The 18,832-nt window shown below is 41.3% G+C and overlaps 1 protein-coding gene across 1 annotated transcript; it reads right to left on the bottom strand.

Annotated features, from left to right (window-relative positions):
* Positions 1 to 13,884: 13,884 nt before the first annotated feature.
* LOC122489689 (cancer-related nucleoside-triphosphatase-like) lies at positions 13,885 to 14,650 on the bottom strand. Its single transcript, XM_043591811.1, has one exon. The coding sequence runs from the start codon at positions 14,484 to 14,486 to the stop codon at positions 13,923 to 13,925; it is 564 nt and encodes a 187-aa protein (XP_043447746.1). The 5' UTR covers positions 14,487 to 14,650; the 3' UTR covers positions 13,885 to 13,922.
* Positions 14,651 to 18,832: the final 4,182 nt, after the last annotated feature.

Here is an 18,832-nt window from a genome sequence, read left to right as displayed (position 1 = left end):
GGTTTTTAATTTTTAAGTAATCTCTACACCCAGCGTGGGGCTTGAATTTACATCCCTGAGATTGAGATCGAAAGTCACATGCTCTACTGACTGAGTCAGCCAGGCGCCTCTCCTAATGTAGTTTTTCTGTTTGAGGATCCAATTTAGGATCCCATATCATATTTAGTTGTCTTGTCTCCTTTGTTTCTTCTCATCTTGGACAGTTCCACAGTCTTCCCTTGTCTTTCATGACCTTGACATGGTATTTGGATAAATACCGGTCACTTATTTTGTAAAGTGTCCTCGGTTTGGATTTGTATGTTTTTTAATGATTAGCTGGTTGGGCATTTTTGGGAAGGATGCCACAGAGATGATGTGATCATGTTTTCTTCTCATTACATCATATCAGGGGATATATGATGTCAGTATGTGCTACTCTGATGTTAACCTTGATCACTTGGCTAAAAAATCACTTGCCTAGATTCTGTGCTGTAAACCTACTGTTTTTCCATTTGTGATTGTTAAATATTTGGGGGGAGATACACTGAGACTATATAAATATCTTGTTTCTCATTAAACCTTCTAACTAAACTTACTAATTTTAGCATCTATTGGTAAGTCTTGTCAGAGGCAATGATTACTGTGCTGTTTTAGTGATTTCTTATTTCTCTCATTTCATTTACATTTATTAATTGGAATCTTTCTTAACAGTTGTTTCTCTCCAATTTATTCATTTATATTAGTATGCACTGTGGATTGAAACAATTTCTTTGGGAGGGGAGGCGGCATGGGAAAAAATTATTTGGGGTATAATTCAATACTATCATTATTTTTGTTGCTCAAGTTGACCCAACTTTGGCTCTTTCTTTTGGGTTGGAAGTTTGTCCAGGTTGGCTTCTACGGTGTGTTGTTTCAATATGTATCCATCCTTTGTTTTAGTACTCCCTTACTTTTTGGCACCACAAGATGCCAAAATGTCCAAATAAATATATGTTTGTACATGCATATTTTATATATGCACATATATTTTAATATGTGGCAACACATTTCGTATGTTCATCTGTATATTTTAAACGTAATTTTATCTTGGGGATTTTTCCATGTTAGTACATATAGAAATAAACCATTTAAAAATGTTAAACAGGGGCACTTGGATGATTCAGTTGGTTGAGCGTCCAGCTCTTGATTTCAGCTCAGGTCGTGATCCCAGCATTGTGGGATTGAGCCCTGCATAGGGCTTTGCACTGAGCTTGGAGCCTGCTTAAGATTCTCTTTCTCTCCCTCTGCCCCTTTCCCCCACTTGTGCATGCTCTCTCTCTAAAATAAAAAAAGAAGAAAAAAATGCTAAATAATAATTCAGTATATAGATGTTGTATTATGACATTAAAATAAGATGACTTATTTTGCTGGTCTTAGTTGATGGACATTTAATTTTAGCCTTCTGCTATGATAAGCATCATATATGAGAGAGCATTTGTAGTGTGAATTCCTAGTAAATTTTTTTTTTTATTTTGTCATTCCCCGAAATATTTAAAATTTTTCTATTGTGAAATATAGTAAAATCTTGGTTTGCAAGCATAATTCGTTCCAGAAACATGCTTATAATCCAAAGCATTTGTATATCAAAGCGAGTTTCAAGAGCCATTCGCTCAGTTGTGATCATGTGACATTTGGTATCAGGTACTACTCATATTGCAAGACATCGCATGTTTATCAAGTTAAAATTTGTTATGGGGCGCCTGGGTGGCGCAGTCGGTTAAGCGTCCGACTTCAGCCAGGTCACGATCTCGCGGTCCGGGAGTTCGAGCCCCGTGCCAGGCTCTGGGCTGATGGCTCAGAGCCTGGAGCCTGTTTCCGATTCTGTGTCTCCCTCTCTCTCTGCCCCTCCCCCGTTCATGCTCTGTCTCTCTCTGTCTCAAAAATAAATAAAAAAACGTTGAAAAAAAATTAAAAAAAAAATTTGTTAGAAATGTTTGCTCGTCTTGTGGAACACTTGCAGAACACGTTACTCGCAATCCAAGGTTTTACTGTATATGAGTAGGAAAGTGTGCAAAACACAAATAAATGTACAGGTCAATGAATTATCACAATGTGACCACTCATGTGTTTATCATCTAAGTTAAAAAAAAAATAGACTATTGTCAACAAGCACCTTAGAAGTCCCTCTTGTGCCTTTCCCAGTCCCTCCCCTCCTTAACAAAAGTTCTTGTATGGTAATCATTTCCTTGTCTTTGTAATTATATATCACCTAAGCATTCATTCCTAAGCATTATACTTAAGTTTTTCTTTTTTTTTTTTTTTAAAATTTTTTTTCAACGTTTTTATTTATTTTTGGGACAGAGAGAGACAGAGCATGAACGGGGGAGGGGCAGAGAGAGAGGGAGACACAGAATCGGAAACAGGCTCCAGGCTCTGAGCCATCAGCCCAGAGCCTGACACGGGGCTCGAACTCCCGGACCGCGAGATCGTGACCTGGCTGAAGTCGGATGCTTAACCAACTGCGCCACCCAGGCGCCCCAAGTTTTTCTTTTTTAATGGATGTTAAAGTAAAAGTAAAAGAATGCATATTGTTTCCTTTCATGACTAACTTTATTTATTCAGGATAAGATTTCTCCTTTTTGTTGCCTATAGCTGTTTCATTTATTTTCCTTGTTGTATAATATTCCATTATATAAATATACCACAATTCATTTATCCATTCTAACATTAATGGGTTTGGGGGTTGTTTTCAGTTTGGGGCTATTATAATGAGTGCTACAATAAACATTCTTGTATGTTTCTTATTCGTCAGCTAAGGCTGCCAGAACAAAATACCAGACTGAAGGCTTATCAACAGAAATTCATTTTCTCACAGTTCTGGAGGCTAGAAGCCCAAGATCCAAGGGTTGGTTTCTGGTGAGGCCTCGGCTTGCCGATGGCTGCCTACTCATTGTATCCCACGTGGTCTTTCTTTTGAGTGTGCAGAGAGAGAGAGCAAGAGTGAGTGCATGAGCTAGAGCTTTGGTGTCTTTCTTTTCTTATGAGGGTATCAGTCCTATCAGATCTTATGACCTCATGTAACCTTAATTAGGTCCTACTCTAGATAATCACAATGGGGTATAAGGCCTTACCATATGAATTTTGGGGAGGGACATAGTTCAGTCTGTAACAGTCTCCCAGTGTATGTACAAATGCAAATCTCTTGGGGGTAGAGATACATACCTAGCTAGGGGCTTATACCATTTGGGTATACCTACGAGTAGAATTGCCGAGTTGTAGTGTGTTTTCTGAAACTTAGATGATGGGCAAAGTATTTTCTGAACTTGTCATTTTTTTAAAGTTTATTTATTTATTTTGAGAGAGACAGAGACAGCGTGAGTAGGGAAGGGGCACAGAGAAAGAGAATCCCAAGCAGGCTCTGCACTGTCAGGGCAGAGCCGATGTGGGGCTCGAACTCATGAAACTGTGAGATCATTACCTCAGCTGAAACTGAGAGGGGAATGCTTAACTGACTGAGCCACCCAGGTGCCCCTCTAAAGTTGTCATTTACACTTTTCCTAAGATAGTATATGAGAGTTCATGTTGTTCATCTTTGCCAATAGTTAGTATTTTCAATCTTAAATTTAACTATTCCTATGGAAATAGGAAAACTAATGGGGTCTCACAGTTGTTTTATTTCATAGTTTCCTGAATAAACTTGAACACCTTTCATAGTTTTATTCTGTTGTGAAGTGCCTGTTTGTCTCTTCCCCACTTTTTGATTAGGTTGTCTGTATTTTTCTTACTGATTTGTTGGAGCTCTGTATATATCTTGGATATGAGCCCTTTGTTCATCACATGTGTTGTAAATATTTCCTCTGTTCTATGGTTTGCCTTTTCACCTTTTTAATGGTATCATTTGAAGATATTTTAAAAATTTAATGCCCTTCAACTTATCAATTTTTTCCCCTTGTGGTTGGTGCTTTTGTGTCCCGTTTAATAAATTTTTCCTGTCCTCGAGGTCATAAGGCCCTATTTGTCTTCTAGAAAGTTTGTTGTTTTGCCTTTTGCATTTAATCTACACTTTATAATTTATTTTTTAATTGAAAAATTTATTGAGATAATTGTAGATTCACATGCAGTTGCAAGAAGTAACATAGAAAGATTCTTTGTGCACTTTACCAATTTCCCATAATAGAAATATTTTGAAAAATTGTAGTAAAATATCACAACCAGGATATTGATACAGACCTATTCCCTGGTTTTATTTGTATTTGTTTGTGTTTGTGTGTATATGTGTGTGAATTCAGGTCTATACAGTTTTTCTGACCTATAGGTTTGTGTATTCAGCACCACAGTCCAGGTTCTGGACAGTTCTGATACCATAAGGATCCCTCGTGTTGTGCTTTTTACATCACAACCACTTCTCTTCCCCCTCCTCCCCATTGTTTTTTGTGTATAGTTTGAGGTAGGATCACATTTCTTCCTTTTATTTCCTTTTTACTTATTTATTTTTTAAAGTTTTATTTATTTAAGTAATTTCTACATCCCTCAAGGGGCTCAAACTCACAACCCTGAGATCAAGAGTCACATGCTCTTCTGACTGAGCCAGTCAGGCACCCCTTTTAATTTCCTTTTTATTATTTTTTTTAATGTTTTATTTATTTTTGAGACAGAGAGAGACAGAGCATGAACGGGGGAGGGGCAGAGAGAGAGGGAGACACAGAATCGGAAGCAGGCTCCAGGCTCCGAGCCATCAGCCCGGAGCCCGACGCGGGGCTCGAACTCACAGACCGTGAGATCGTGACCTGAGCTGAAGTCAGACGCCTAACCGACTGAGCCACCCAGGCGCCCCTTAATTTCCTTTTTAAATGATATGTATTCAGCTGCCCTACCACCATTTATGAAAAGACTACCCTTCCCCCACTTCTCTGAAGTGCCTTTTCTGCTATAAATCAAGTCTCCATATGTTCATGAGTCTATTTTAGGATTTCTTGCTTTTTTCATCGGTGTATTTGTCTATTCTCACACCAAAACCACACTGTCTTAATTGTTGCAATTTAAAAAATGTCTAAAAGGAAAAAAATGTATATCTAAAAGGGTCTAAATATGCAGTAGAAAAGTTCTACCTTGGGGTGCCTGGGTGGCTCAGTTGGTTAAGTGTCCAACTCTTGATTTTGGCTCAAGTCGTGATCTCCTGATTGCTGGGATGGAGCCTGCCCGGGGTGCTGCACTGGCATTGTGGAATCTGCTCGGGAGTCTCTCTCTGCCCCTCTCCTCTCCCACTATGCACTCGATCTCTCTCTCAAAGTAAATAAATAAACTTTAATAAGTAAAAAAAAGCTCTACCTTCTTATTTTTCCCCTACAGGCGAGTCCTGCTCTTCTTAATCCTTTGTATTGCTAAATACTTTTAGAATTAGCTTGTCATTTTCCATAGACAGACTTACCGAGTGATATTGCATGATCATCTATCTCAAATGGCACTCCCAGTTGCCTGGATTTATCTGGTGCTCTCTATTCTCTTCATAACTAGTTTTCACCTCTCTCTCTCTCTCTTTTTAATGCTTGGCCAATGTCCTTGCCTAATCCTCCTCAGGACAGAAGTCATCAATATGCATTTCTCTTATCCTTTCTTTCCACCGACTGTTTTGTCAGTGTGGTAAAGTCTTAAGATTAATGATACCTCATTCTATAAGAAATATAGTGAAAAAAAGAAATATGAATTCACACCTAAATTATTTTTTCTAGTTATATTACAAAAAGTGGCTCAAGAGCAGCACCTGCAATTTGTTCCCATCAGCGTTCTTAGGATCATCTACCCTCCAGTATTTGGTCTCTATTACTTTTCTAGAAGGGGCCAGGACACAAGGAGAGTGGCTGCTTGTAAAACTTTGACTCTGTTACATCCTGCCATAAAGTAAGGAGTGAAAAAGTCTAGCAGACAATGTCAAGTTTTGACTCCCCCCATTTTTGACTTGAACTGTGTGACAGAGACTTGGTAACTAGTTATCTCTGACAGATCTGAAGCTGTGAGTGGCTGTCAGTGAGAGTGTCAGGAACCCTGGGCAGTCTTGCCTCACCGTGTGTTGCAGTTTGGGTTCCTGGGAAGCAGGTGTTTTAAGCCTATCCATGTGCAGGGTGCTCATTAGGGATCAGCATCTGTGGAGGGGAGGGAAAGGAAGCCACTCCAGCTAAGTGAGTTAAGATGCAGGCCTAAGGAAGGCCTCATCTGGATCTCTGGAGCAGGGGATTTCTGGATCAGGAATAGGCCTTAAGTTGTCCTGAGTTGGGGTAAGAGGACCAAGATTTTGTATCCCTACATTGATCAATTATTGAATGTGGCCTGCCCTAGGAAGGGAGTATGACCTTGGGTGAGGTAGCTCTCTTCAGATAAGACAATTTTGCAGCCTCAGAGGATTCACAGGAATACGGAAACTCAAAGATTTTCAGGGGCATCAATCCAGATGTCTTATCCTATATATCAGGGTCCCATTCTTTTCCAACCTTGGCAAAGTAGTCCTTCCTTTGTTGGAAGTTCAACTTTGGAACTCAGCTACTCTCTCTCTTTTTAAAGTAAGCTCCACACTCCGTGTGGGGCTTGAATTCACCATCCTGAGACCAAGAGTTTCAAGCCCCACCAACTGAGCCAGCCAGGCATGCCCCTTAGCTACTCTCTCTCTTTTTTTTAAAAAAAATTTTTTTAAAATGTTTATTTATTTTTGACACAGAGAGAGAGAGAGAGAGAGAGACAGAGCATGAGCAGGAGAGGGGCAGAGAGAGAGGGAGACACAGAATCCGAAGCAGGGTCCAGGCTCCAAGTTGTCAGCACAGAGCCCGACGCGGGGCTCGAACTCCCGGACCGTGAGATCGTGACCTGAGCAGAAGTCGGACGCTCAACTCACTGAGCCACCAGGCGCCCCATACCATCTTTTTTTCTTTTTAATTAAAAAAAAATTTTTTTTTAATTTACATCCAAATTAGTGATACTCTCTTTTGATTAAGGCCTGGGCCTCAGCTTTTTCTGCTTTCCTGCTGTAGATGGGAACCTTTTTACTAGCAATGACTTGACTCTCAATTGTGCTAATTGCATTCAGCCTTGCACTGAATTTTTCTCAAGCAGTGGTTCGCCAAGTGTGGTCCCCAATAAGTAGCACTAGCTCCATCTGTGAACTTGTTAGAAATGCAGATTCTCAGAATTCACTGCCTTCTGAATCAGAAACTCTGGAGGCAGAGTGTAGCAATCTTTCATTTCACAAGCCCTTTAGGTGATTCTAATGCATTCTAAAGTTCAGAATTATGGGGTACCTGGGTGGCTCAGTTGGTTTAGTGCCCAACTCTTGATTTTGGCTCAGGTCATGAGTTCACATTTCATGAGATAGAGCCCTGCTTTGGGCTTTGTGCTGACAGCATGGAGCCTGCTTTGGATTCTTGCTCTCCTTCTCTCTGCCCCTACCACCACACACTCTCTCTCTCAAAATAAATAAATTAAAAAAACCCAATAAGTTGAGAATTACTATTTTATTTTATTTTGTAAAGTTTATTTATTTTAAGAGAGAGAATGTGTGTGCATGTCTGTGCACGTGTGCAGGGGAGGGGCACAGAGGGAGGGAGACAGAGAATCCCAAGCAGGTTCTGTGCTGTCAGTGCAGAGTCTGATGTAGGACTCAATCTCACCAACTGTGAGGTCATGACCTGAGCCACAATCAAGAGTCAGACGCCTAACCGACTGAACCACCCAGGTCCCCCAGAGAATCACTATTTTATTATTATTTTATTTTATTTTATTTTATTTATTTATTTATATTTATTTATTTATTTATTTATTTTTCTTTTTTTCAACGTTTTTTTAATTTATTTTGGGGACAGAGAGAGACAGAGCATGAACGGGGGAGGGGCAGAGAGAGAGGGAGACACAGAATCAGAAACAGGCTCCAGGCTCTGAGCCATCAGCCCAGAGCGCGATGCGGGGCTCGAACTCACGGACCATGAGATCGTGACCTGGCTGAAGTCTGACGCCTAACCGACTGCGCCACCCAGGCGCCCCGAGAATCACTATTTTAGATTAGAGCATTAATTAAGCTTAGTAGCCACCTAAATCTACTGTCATCATATTTCCTTGATATTGTACACTATTCAAATTGAGTAGTGATGAAACTCTAACAATTGGATCATGGCCTTATGCCAGAGGCTATCTGTGCTCCACTAACCACTAATGATGGTTGGATCATTACTAGTCAAGCAGTAGTGATCTAGCTCCCAAACCCGGTCCTATTGCCCACCCCCTTTCTTTTACCACTTTTTTTTTTTAAGTTTATTTATTTTGAGAGAGAGAAAGCACAAGCAGAGGAGGGGCAAAGAGAGGGAGAGAAAGGATCCCAAGTAGGCTCCACACTATCAGCACAGAGCCCAATGTGGGGTTCAAACCTACGAAGCATGAGATCATGACCTGAACCAAAATTCAGAGTTAGATGCTTAACCAACCGAGCTACCCAGGTACCCCACCACTCGTGATGTAATGAACGCAAGTTAACTTTCCTAGGAAGGAGATTTTGAGATGGTAGCATTGTGTAGGATGTTCATTAGGGAGCACTCTTGGGATCAACACCTGTGGAGGGGTGAGGAAGGAAGCAGGACTCGGCAGAGAGAGAAGTTGGGCTTATGCCGGCCAAATGATGGCATCAGCCAGCTATCCAGGCCTCTGCAGAACAAAGAGGACCCTTTGTAGTTACAGTGGGATGTCTTGGGAAGACATTTCTTAGTGAGGCAGCTCTCTTCAGTGGAGGCAGGGCCCATATTTCTGACAGCTGAGGGATTTCTGCTTCAAACTCTTTAGCTTGGGTTCTTTCTTTAAAAAAAAAAAAGTTTATTTCGAGAGAGAGAGAGAGAAATAAAATAAAAAACAAGGGGAGGGTGGGCGGGGCACAGAGAGAAGGACCGACAGAATCCCAAGTAGGCCCCGAGCCATCAGCACAGAGCCCGATGTGGGGCTCAAACTCACCAACTGTGAGATCATGACCTGAACCAAAATCAATAGTTGGATGCTTAACAAACTGTGCCACCCAGGTGCCTTGGGTTCTTTCTTGAAGGATGATTGGGTTGACACAATTCAGAGTTCAGCATACTGTCTGAAGTATTTTCCTTCATCATAGACAAAGACAGGTTTGATAAAATGCCATTGATTGAACCTAGGAAAGCAAGATTTATGTCATGAGAGATTTGACAAGTTTTATCAAGCAGGAGGAGGAAAGTGGGAAGGTGAAAGCACCATATAGTTCTTCAAAATATTTATATACTGCTTTTTGTCATGAAAAGGTCTGCATGCAAATCTTTGTAATATTTCTTTAGAGAATAGATGAGAACTCTTGGTACCTTAACTGATAAATGAAAAGTTGATTTTGTGAGTGACACTGTGGTTTCAGCTATAAATGAAGGAAGAAGTTCATAGTTCTTCATAGTTCTGAATTTTTACATAGTTCAAGGAAAGAAATACTCAAGACCAGAGAGTAAGAAGTTAATGTGGGTAATATCTAATTATTACCAATATCATTTTATGTAAATGATATAAGGGACTATTTTGGATATCTCCTTTGATATATTTCTGTCAGCGTTCCAAGTTTTTCCTTCACTGCTTAAAACAAACAAACCACAGCAAAGCAAAAGGCAAAACTAAACTAAATAAGCAAGGAACAGGATCTTTCTGGTATTATCTGGCTGCAGGATAACTCTGGGAGTAGGTACAGAACTCTCCCTGGCTACTTAAATGGGTTGTAAGTCTTGCCTTCTTGAGTAGGTTTTGTTGAATCATATAGATAGATGAGCTTAATAGTTTTTCTCTTTGCCCTTTCTCTAAGTATGGTTATTAACAGGAAATTAAAAAAAAGATTGGCCTACTTTGGAAGCAGCCTAAAATCTCTGAGGCAAATGGCCTTTCATTACCTTTAAACAACTAGACAGGAATATAATTAAGATAAGATTGCATTCCATCTTGTGGCTAACTTTGGGATCAGGTCTGGGAACTAGGAATTGACCAAATTTGGAAATGTCATAATTCTTTTTTTTTTTTTTTAATTTTTTTTGAACGTTTATTTATTTTTGGGACAGAGAGAGACAGAGCATGAACGGGGGAGGGGCAGAGAGAGAGGGAGACACAGAATCGGAAACAGGCTCCAGGCTCTGAGCCGTCAGCACAGAGCCCGACGCGGGGCTCGAACTCGCAGACCGCGAGATCGTGACCTGGCTGAAGTCGGACGCTTAACCGACTGAGCCACCCAGGCGCCCCGGAAATGTCATAATTCTTTAAAAAATAATGATAGAGTAATAATAGGAAGCAATTGTAATAAGCACACAAATGGGCATGGAGGCCAAACTATTAGGGTCAATATACAGCCTTTGTCAGGGCTTGTGGATTCTTGCGAAGACTTTAAAAGAAGATGTATAACAAGTAACCAGTTGTCTTTCTATGGCAAAATGAACCTGTGGAAATTTACAGAGTGGGATATTTACAATGCAGCTGCAGTTCCTTCATAGGCAGTCTTTGATAGGAAGGTTTCCAGTGGTGGAGGAGGCTGGTATCCCAAGACAAAGGGCAGCAAAGAGCAGACCTAAAGTCTGATATCTAAGCCTGGCAGAAGAGGCTGCTGCCATCGGGCAGTGATTCCAAAGCTCTAGAGAGGGATCCTTGAGTGGATGGAAGTGGGGTGGGGGGGGGAAAGTTGCGGATCCCTCCTTGTACTGCAGTAAGAAGGTACTATCAGAAAGAATGAAAACAAATGAGGTAAACATTCAACTCTAAAAATGAGAAAAAATAATCTTAAGGAAACAAAGCAAAAAAAAAAAAAAGGTTAAGGCAGAAACCAAAGGAGTATGAAACACAAACAAAATAGGAATAACAAAACCAAAAGCTGGTTTATAATTTTTTTTTTTAACATTTATTTATTTTTGAGACAGAGAGAGACAGAGCATGAACGGGGGAGGGTCAGAGAGAGGGAGACACAGAATCTGAAACAGGCTCCAGGCTCTGAGCTGTCAGCACAGAGCCTGACGCAGGGCTTGAACTCACGGACTGCGAGATCATGACCTGAGCCGAAGTTGGCCGCTTAACTGACTGAGCCACCCAGGCGCCCCCAAAAGCTGGTTTTTAAAAAAAGATAGTAAGATGTGAATCCATACTGATGCAAATAAATGATTGAATAAATAAATGAGGAAGAATAGACAAATGTATGCAGAATTCCAAATAGTTTATATAGATACTATGCCCTTGAGGAAGTCGAGCCTAACTTCTTGCTCTGTTTTTTTTTTTTTTAATGTTTGTTTTGAGAGAGAGGGAAAGAGAGAGAGAGAGAGAGTGAGCAGGGGAGGGGCAGAGAGAGAGGGAGACAGTGCTGTCAGTGCAGATCCTGATGTGGGGCTTGAACCCACAACCGTGAGATCATAATCTGAGCCGAAATCAAGAGTTGGACAGTCAACTGACTGAGCCACCAGGGGCCCCTCCTTTGTCTTTAGCTGTGAACTGCACATGGTGACTTCTTTACAAGGGTACAGTAGGGGAAGTGGTGTGTGTGTGATTTTCTGGTGGAGAAGCCTGTCAAAGACTACCTCAGCTAGATGATCAAGGTCAATGTCAAAAGTGAAGTCATTCATAGTATGTACTTTTGATATAATGTGATGAAGTGGGAGGCTACCTCTGTGGTCTTCCCCCAAACCCGTAACTCCAATCTAATTTTGAGAAAAAAAAATCAGACAAATTACAATAAAGGGGCATCCAATAAGATAGCTGACCAGTACTCCTCAAAATTGTCAAGGTAATTAAAGCAAGGAAAGTATGAAAAGCTTTAACAGCCAAGAGGAGCCTAAGGTGAGATGATAACTAAATGTAATGTGGGATCCTGGAACAGATAAAGGACATTAGATAAAAAACTAAGGTGATCAGAATGAGGTATGGACTTCAGTTAATAATAGTATATCAATATTGGTTCATCAATTGTGTTAAAAAATAAAAAGCGTATTAAAATTTTAATAGTTATTTAAGTAAAAATGGATTCGAATAAGGCAGTATCCAATCTAGCAGATAAAAAGGAGCTCTAAGGAGCTGTACAAAATGAAAGACTTTTATAGGCAAAAGGGAAGAGGAACAAGGAAGTTATACTAGGCAAAAAAACAAATTGGTTATTACAAAGTTAATCCTTTAGGGGATGACAGGTGTCTATCATTATTTAACTAGTGCTGACCAGGCGATTCCTGACTGATTGATTTAAGACTCCATTTCTGGGAGAGCTGAAAGTGTAATTAAATTTAGTTTCAGTTTGATGGGTTTCGTGATGTGGTGCTTAGCATAAGCAACTCCATTTTGGGCCTGTTGTCTTGTTTTCAACAATTACAATAAATGTATCATATTAATATAAGATGTTAATAGGGGAAACTGGGTGTGGGGTAAATGGGTATTCTTTGTATTATTTTCAAGATTTTTCTGTAAATCTAAAGCTATTCTAAAAAATTAAGTTTATTTAAAAAAAATTAGTAGGAAGAATTCTTGCAAGCCTTACCAAGAAATAAAGAAGATACTGATAAAATCTAGTATGAAGAGGGGTAAATATTGACAAGCACCACAGGTATTAAAAAAAATTAGACCACCTTTCCAGGAAGCATGGGGCTCTGCGCTACCCCATGGCTGCTGTGACCCTCAATAAGGGACACAGTGACTGAAACATGAAGCTAGTTGAGGACAGCTACCACTGCCTTGGGGGCCTCACCAAACACATCAAGTACTTGGGACATGATCTGGGAGGTGTGCAGCTTTGCCATATACAATTGGCTTGCCATGGAGCTAAGGGGAAGCAGGCCCAGAGGTTCAAGAAAAAGGTGGAGACACACATCTGCCAAGAGGAAGAGAGGGGAGCTGAGTACTGTCCTGGCTGCCATGAGGAAAGCAGCTGCCAAGGACTGAGTCCTGAGTCCTTTCCCACCTCTGTGCATAATAAAGCCTTTTCAGGAGAAAAACAATTAGATGAGGCAGAAATCTTTTTTTTTTCTTTTTTTATAAGTTTGTTGATTTTGAGAGTGAGAGAGCGTGAGGGGGTGAGGGAATGCGTGGCACAGAGAGAGGGAGAGAGAGAATCCAAAGCAGGCTCTGCACTCTCAGTGCAGAGTCCTATGTGGGCTCCAACCTGTGAAATTCAAGATCATGACCTGAGCCGAAACCAAGAGTTGGAGGCTTAACTGACTGAGTCACCCAGGTGACCCCAGACCAGGCAGAAATCTTAATTAGTAATGGCAGCCAGACCCTGTAAGAACTTTAAAGGGCTGAGAGAGAATAATAGTCAACTGAAGACTGTTTATCTAGCAAAACTCTCCTTTTAAGAACACAGGTGGAATGAAGGTCTTTTCTGGGAGGAAAATAAGAGTTTACCCTCATGAATGGAATATTTATTTATTTACAACCACCACATTTATTTTTATTAAGCAATAAGCAAACAAATACACAATGAGATGGGTGGGGAGGACCTAAACCGGCTTTTTCTCTGAACTGTTTTTAAAAACCAACTAACTGGTATCCCTTTAAGCTGCAGCTGCACCTGGAGGTATTTAATTTTCATGACATGCAAGACGAATTAGGTGGGGACCACTCTTCTCTTCCTTCCCCAGAACACATTTATAAACTTCAATGGCGGTGAGTTCCATCTAATACTCTGAAAGCCATTTCTCATTTCATAACTTACCAAAATCATATGCACAACTGCAAGAGGAAATAAACAAACCCCTCAGCATAAATAAGCCACAGTAGAGTGTTAATCTTGGAGCGTCAATCGAGTATTAAGGCCAAGTGATCTTTTAAACATTTTATGGAGGACAGCTGTCAGACTTTCTCTGGAAAAGCCCACAAGGCTTCCTAAGCCCCAACGCCTACATCTTTGGCGGGGCACTGATGAGGTTACGCATGAACCCGCACATCTCTTCAAGTGCACAAGGCAGGGCCGCAAACCGTCTTCACTTCCTGCCACTCTGCACACACGTCATAGTATCTGGTGAAAGGTGGTTTCTGTTTTCCTTGGTGACGCTGAACACCCGAACATCGTACCTGTTTCTCAGCTCTTCCACGAAGGCCAGCGGCTTTCCTTTAGTTGTGGGATTGTGCCCAGAACTACACACTCCTGGGGTGGACAACGTCTGACGAATAGCCTGGACGAAAGGCTGACTGAGCAGTTCTGCTTTCCCAGTCTCATCCATGACACACACCCTCTGCCCTGGGTCTCTGCTGGGACCTGCGTTCCTCAAGACCGGAAGTGGCGACTGCTCCGAGGGAGTCAGATACATCACGTACTGCCGAGCTCTGCACTGGCGTTTTCCAGGCAGAGGCTCTGACCCAATTCTAGACCAAACTTCCTGCGTGCAGGATGATGTGACAACGTTGAATCCTATTTCCTCCCTGTCTGACTTTTGCGTAAATCCATTGACAGGCACACCAGAGGATTTTAAAATCTTACTGGCTTTCTGGACCAACGCTGTTTTTCCAACTCCTGGGGGCCCCGTGAGGAATACGTGCCGGGCCATATCTAGGTGGGTCGGGGTCAGGGCCGTGGTCAGGGTCCCTGAATGGAACTTTTAAAGGACATACTTTAGGAAAAAGAAAAATGTCCCCAAGCTGGAGGTTCCAGGGAGAATGGCAGACATATCTAATTTTACATTTAAAGCCACATTAGAGTCCAGTAAAGAGATTAAAAAAAAAAAAAGACATTAAACCTGAGAAATAGGCTGTCAGCACAGAGCCTGATGTGGGGCTTGAACTCCCAAACTGTGAGATCATGACCTGAGCTGAAGTCGGATGCTCAACTGACTGAGCCACTTAGGCACCTCATCTTCCTCCCGTTTGACGCTTGAGACCCCTACCCCTTTCTCCTTAGCTCAAGATGGCATATAAGCTTCCACTGCCTGTCTTTGGGTTTCATGTCTTTGGGGATTTCATACATATGAAATTCATTTTTCTCCTGTTAATCTGTCTTATGTCACTTTAGTGACTAGAAAGAAACTAGAAGGTAAGGGAAAAGTTTTTGGTCCTTACAGTCCCTCACTCTTAGTCATGACCTAAGTGGTAAGTTAATGTACAAATTTAAAGATAATTGTAATTCATAAATAAGAAACATAAAATGGATATGTTTAATCTGTAATTATTGTAGGAGGATAAGTATCTGGGTATTATTTCTTTGATTAAGTATAGATAATGGCTATCAAATATAAGTATGCACATTTTCTCTATATAGAGAAGGGTGGATTTAGTAAACTGTGACTAGGCCAAAGGAATGTGAAAAAGTATACCAAGAATAGGAAGAATGAGCAACAATGATGATCACATGCAAAAGAACAAAACAGAGAGATGGTCCAATGGTGCCTCACAATAATAATGGATTAAGTGTTCTAAGAAAACAGCTACCATGTATATGCGATAGAGAAGTTGTGAACTATTCGTAGACCAGGTTGGGGCACCTGGGTGGCTCAGTCAGTTGGGCATCCGACTCTTCGTTTCAACTCAGGTCATGATCTCACGGTTCATGGGTTCAAGCCCTGAACTGGGCTCTGCAATACCAGTGCAGAGCCTGCTTGGGATTCTCTTTCTCCCTCTCTCCATCCCTCCCCCTCTTTCACTTGTTCTCTCTCAAAATAAATAAAAGTTAAAAAAAAAATAGACCAGGTCAATACATGACAAAGACAATAGAATGACAAAAACACTTATCAAGCAAAGCCTGTATCATTTAAGGAGAGAAACAAGAAACCTGAAGTCCCAAGGCTATAGCAGGTGAATACGTACTATAAAAAGGGGCCCAGGCAGCTCTGGCAGGAAGCTGCTTTCTCTGCATCTCTCAAGTACTCCCAGGAGTGAGGTAGAGGAGGGTGAGGGGGGAGGGGAAGTGAGGGGAGTCTGAGAGAGAGGGTGGGCTTGCACCTGTAAATGGAGCCCTACCACTCCTAGAGTCAGTGGGGGCAGAACCCTGAGGTCACTGACAAAGACCACATGGCAGAGCAGAAAGAACACCCCCTGTGGCAGGGGGCCAGTCTTTGAGATCCACAGATGTCTGAGGTTCCAAAGCACCTGAATGCTGCCCCAGTCTACCTCAAATTTGAATTCCTAAGAGTGTATATGATTGTGACCAAGCTGAAAGATATGTAAGTTTATAAACAAACTTTCCACATTTCTGCCTGGGAAGGTCTTCAAGGCCTTACCCTTGCATTGTAGCCCATTGCTGAGGCCCTGAGGTAAAGCCAGGCCTCTCTCTCCTAGGGTCTTGTGACATGACCTAGAGCCAGAGGAGCTTTCCTGGAACCTCCAATTTACTCACCCTGTGCCTTTGGGCTAGTGGCTGACCCTGGCTACTTCCTACAGGGGTGCCTGGGTGGGCCCTAAGTACCTACTGCAAGAGACATTTTTAAACCCAGCAGAAGCTTCCTCAATTCTGTAGGCTGAATCTGGAGTACCATGTTACCACTAAGAGAAATGGGGAAAAACAGTAATTTTTCCTGATTACATTATTATGAAACTTAAGGACTTTTGATGTTGTATAGCATATACAGGGATTCATACATGGTCAAATGGTCACATTGTACACCTGGTTTTTATTAACACCACTATTTGCATTAACTAGGGCTGACTGGTTAGTAAATGAAGACAATCACTGTAACTAAGTTAATAATCCAGTGTTTAGCTATTTGCCTAGGGCCTCAGGGATAAAAGAAAATTGAATCATCCCTAATGCCATAAGGAGTTTATAGTGTAGTGTGAAAATGTATCAACATGAAAAGTGATAAAGAGGCAGGACAACACATTATTTGATGTTCTCACCCTGCTCTTTCCACATCTGTAAAATGGGTATAATCATATCTATTTTCATAGGATTATAATGAAGATCCAGTCAAATAATGTATATAAAGCACTAAACAGAACCTGACCTACACCAAATGCTCCATAAATGGTATTCTTGGGATCTGATCCAGAGGTAATTGGTCAGTGAACCCAGGATATGCATATTCAGGCTAAGATGGAATCCTTTTCCTTTTATTTACGATAATACTGAGAAAGTAAAGTAACTAATAAAATGATTTAATCCAGGAAACCTATTTGGAATTACAGGAATAATGAACACTTATAGATGCTTTTGTTCTAGTCATAATAAATTCTGTACTAATGTGTTTTGCTTTTTAAGCTATTAAAAAAGACATGACAAAGAAAAATAGGCTTCTTTTTCACTAAAAGCCAAGAAGAATTGAATAAGTTTGTCATCAATGTTTCAACACTTAAGAACTGATTTATAGGGGCGCCTGGGTGGCGCAGTTGGTTAAGCGTCCGACTTCAGCCAGGTCACGATCTCGCGGTCCGTGAGTTTGAGCCCCGCGTCGGGCTCTGGGCTGATGGCTCAGAGCCTGGAGCCTGTTTCCGATTCTGTGACTCCCTCTCTCTCTGCCCCTCCCCCGTTCATGCTCTGTCTCTCTCTGTCCCAAAAATAAATAAACGTTGAAAAAAAAAAAATTAAAAAAAAAAAAAAGAACTGATTTATAAATCTTGTTTAATATCAATGAAACATTTTATTTTTTAAATTAGCATCAATGAAAGAATAAACAGTAATGTTCTTCCCAATCTACAAAAGTGCCCTGGAACATTAAAGATTCTAGCCACACTCACCTAATACAAAACACTATGGAAAGTTAGAATCAGCCATTTGTAATTCTTACTTTTCCCATCTTGGAGCAAGCAAACCAAGATTGCTTTCCTTGACAATACTAATGTATATGTTTTTTTTAAGTTTTTTTTTTTTTAATTATAACATGTTTGAACCTTTAAACAAGCATCTACGCAGGAGAAAGGTGGGTAGAGCACTGACACTAGTTTCCCCTTAGTCACAGGAGCAAAGGCAGAGTTAGACTGTGCCTCTGAGGGTAAGTCTCCTGACTCAGACCACCCTCCCCTGCACTAAGGTCCTGATCACAAAGATCACACTGTTTTGGTAACAGGTTCCTGGACAGTCTCCGAACCTATTTCCAGTGACTGCATGGCTTCATCCAGGCTGGTCATCACTGCAGTGGAGAGGGAAGCACTGGAATGAACATCCTCTCTTTTAACAGACTTCTTAAGGCTGAGCATCATTATGCCTGTAAGAAAAGCATTGAATTGAGCAAGTATACTGCGCAGGAGAACACAAAGGAAACAGGAAAGTGACTCCACAGAAAACACTGCTGAGTCTACCTTATTGCTCACCTTAGAGCAGGCCACCTATGTTAGAATCACCCAGAACACCCAACAAAATAATGACAGCTCATATTTATCAAGTATTTTCTATGTATTCTAAGTGCTTTGTTGTATTCATTCATTTAATCCTTGGGAAAAACCTATGTGTAGGTTACAACAACTAGACCCATTTTATAGGTAAGGAGACTGAGGAACAAAGAGGTTTTGGTTTGCCAATATGCCGAACTCCTAAGTGGGGTCTCCTAGGTGGGGTTGGGGGAAGTGGTGGTGAACAACCCGCATTTCTTTTTTTTTTTTTTTAAACGTTTATTTATTTTTGAGACAGAGAGAGACAGAGCATGAACAGGGGAGGGGCAGAGAGAGAGGGAGTCACAGAATCTGAAACAGGCTCTAGGCTCTGAGCTGTCAGCACAGAGCCTGACGCGGGGCTCGAACTCACGGACCGTGAGATCATGACCTGAGCCGAAGTGGGACACTTAACCGACCAAGCCACCCAGGCGCCCCATCAACCTGCATTTCTACAGTGCTCTTGGGTTCATTTGAAGTCTGAAAATCCCTGAGTACAGGACTTCCCAGGCTCCAGTTTTATCTCAGAAAGTGGGGTCCAGATGGATTCCTTCCCAACTTCTGAAAAGACAGGTGGGAAGGGACTAGGGTAGGAGTT

This window comes from Prionailurus bengalensis, chromosome B2 (genome assembly GCF_016509475.1).
Source record: "Prionailurus bengalensis isolate Pbe53 chromosome B2, Fcat_Pben_1.1_paternal_pri, whole genome shotgun sequence".
Taxonomy (NCBI): Eukaryota; Metazoa; Chordata; class Mammalia; order Carnivora; family Felidae; genus Prionailurus; species Prionailurus bengalensis.
This window is presented reverse-complemented; position numbering and strand designations above follow the sequence as displayed.

Excerpts from the sequence above, each read along its gene's own strand:
- LOC122489689 (XM_043591811.1), bottom strand. The coding sequence starts at position 14,486 with ATGGCCCGGCACGTATTCCTCACGGGGCCCCCAGGAGTTGGAAAAACA.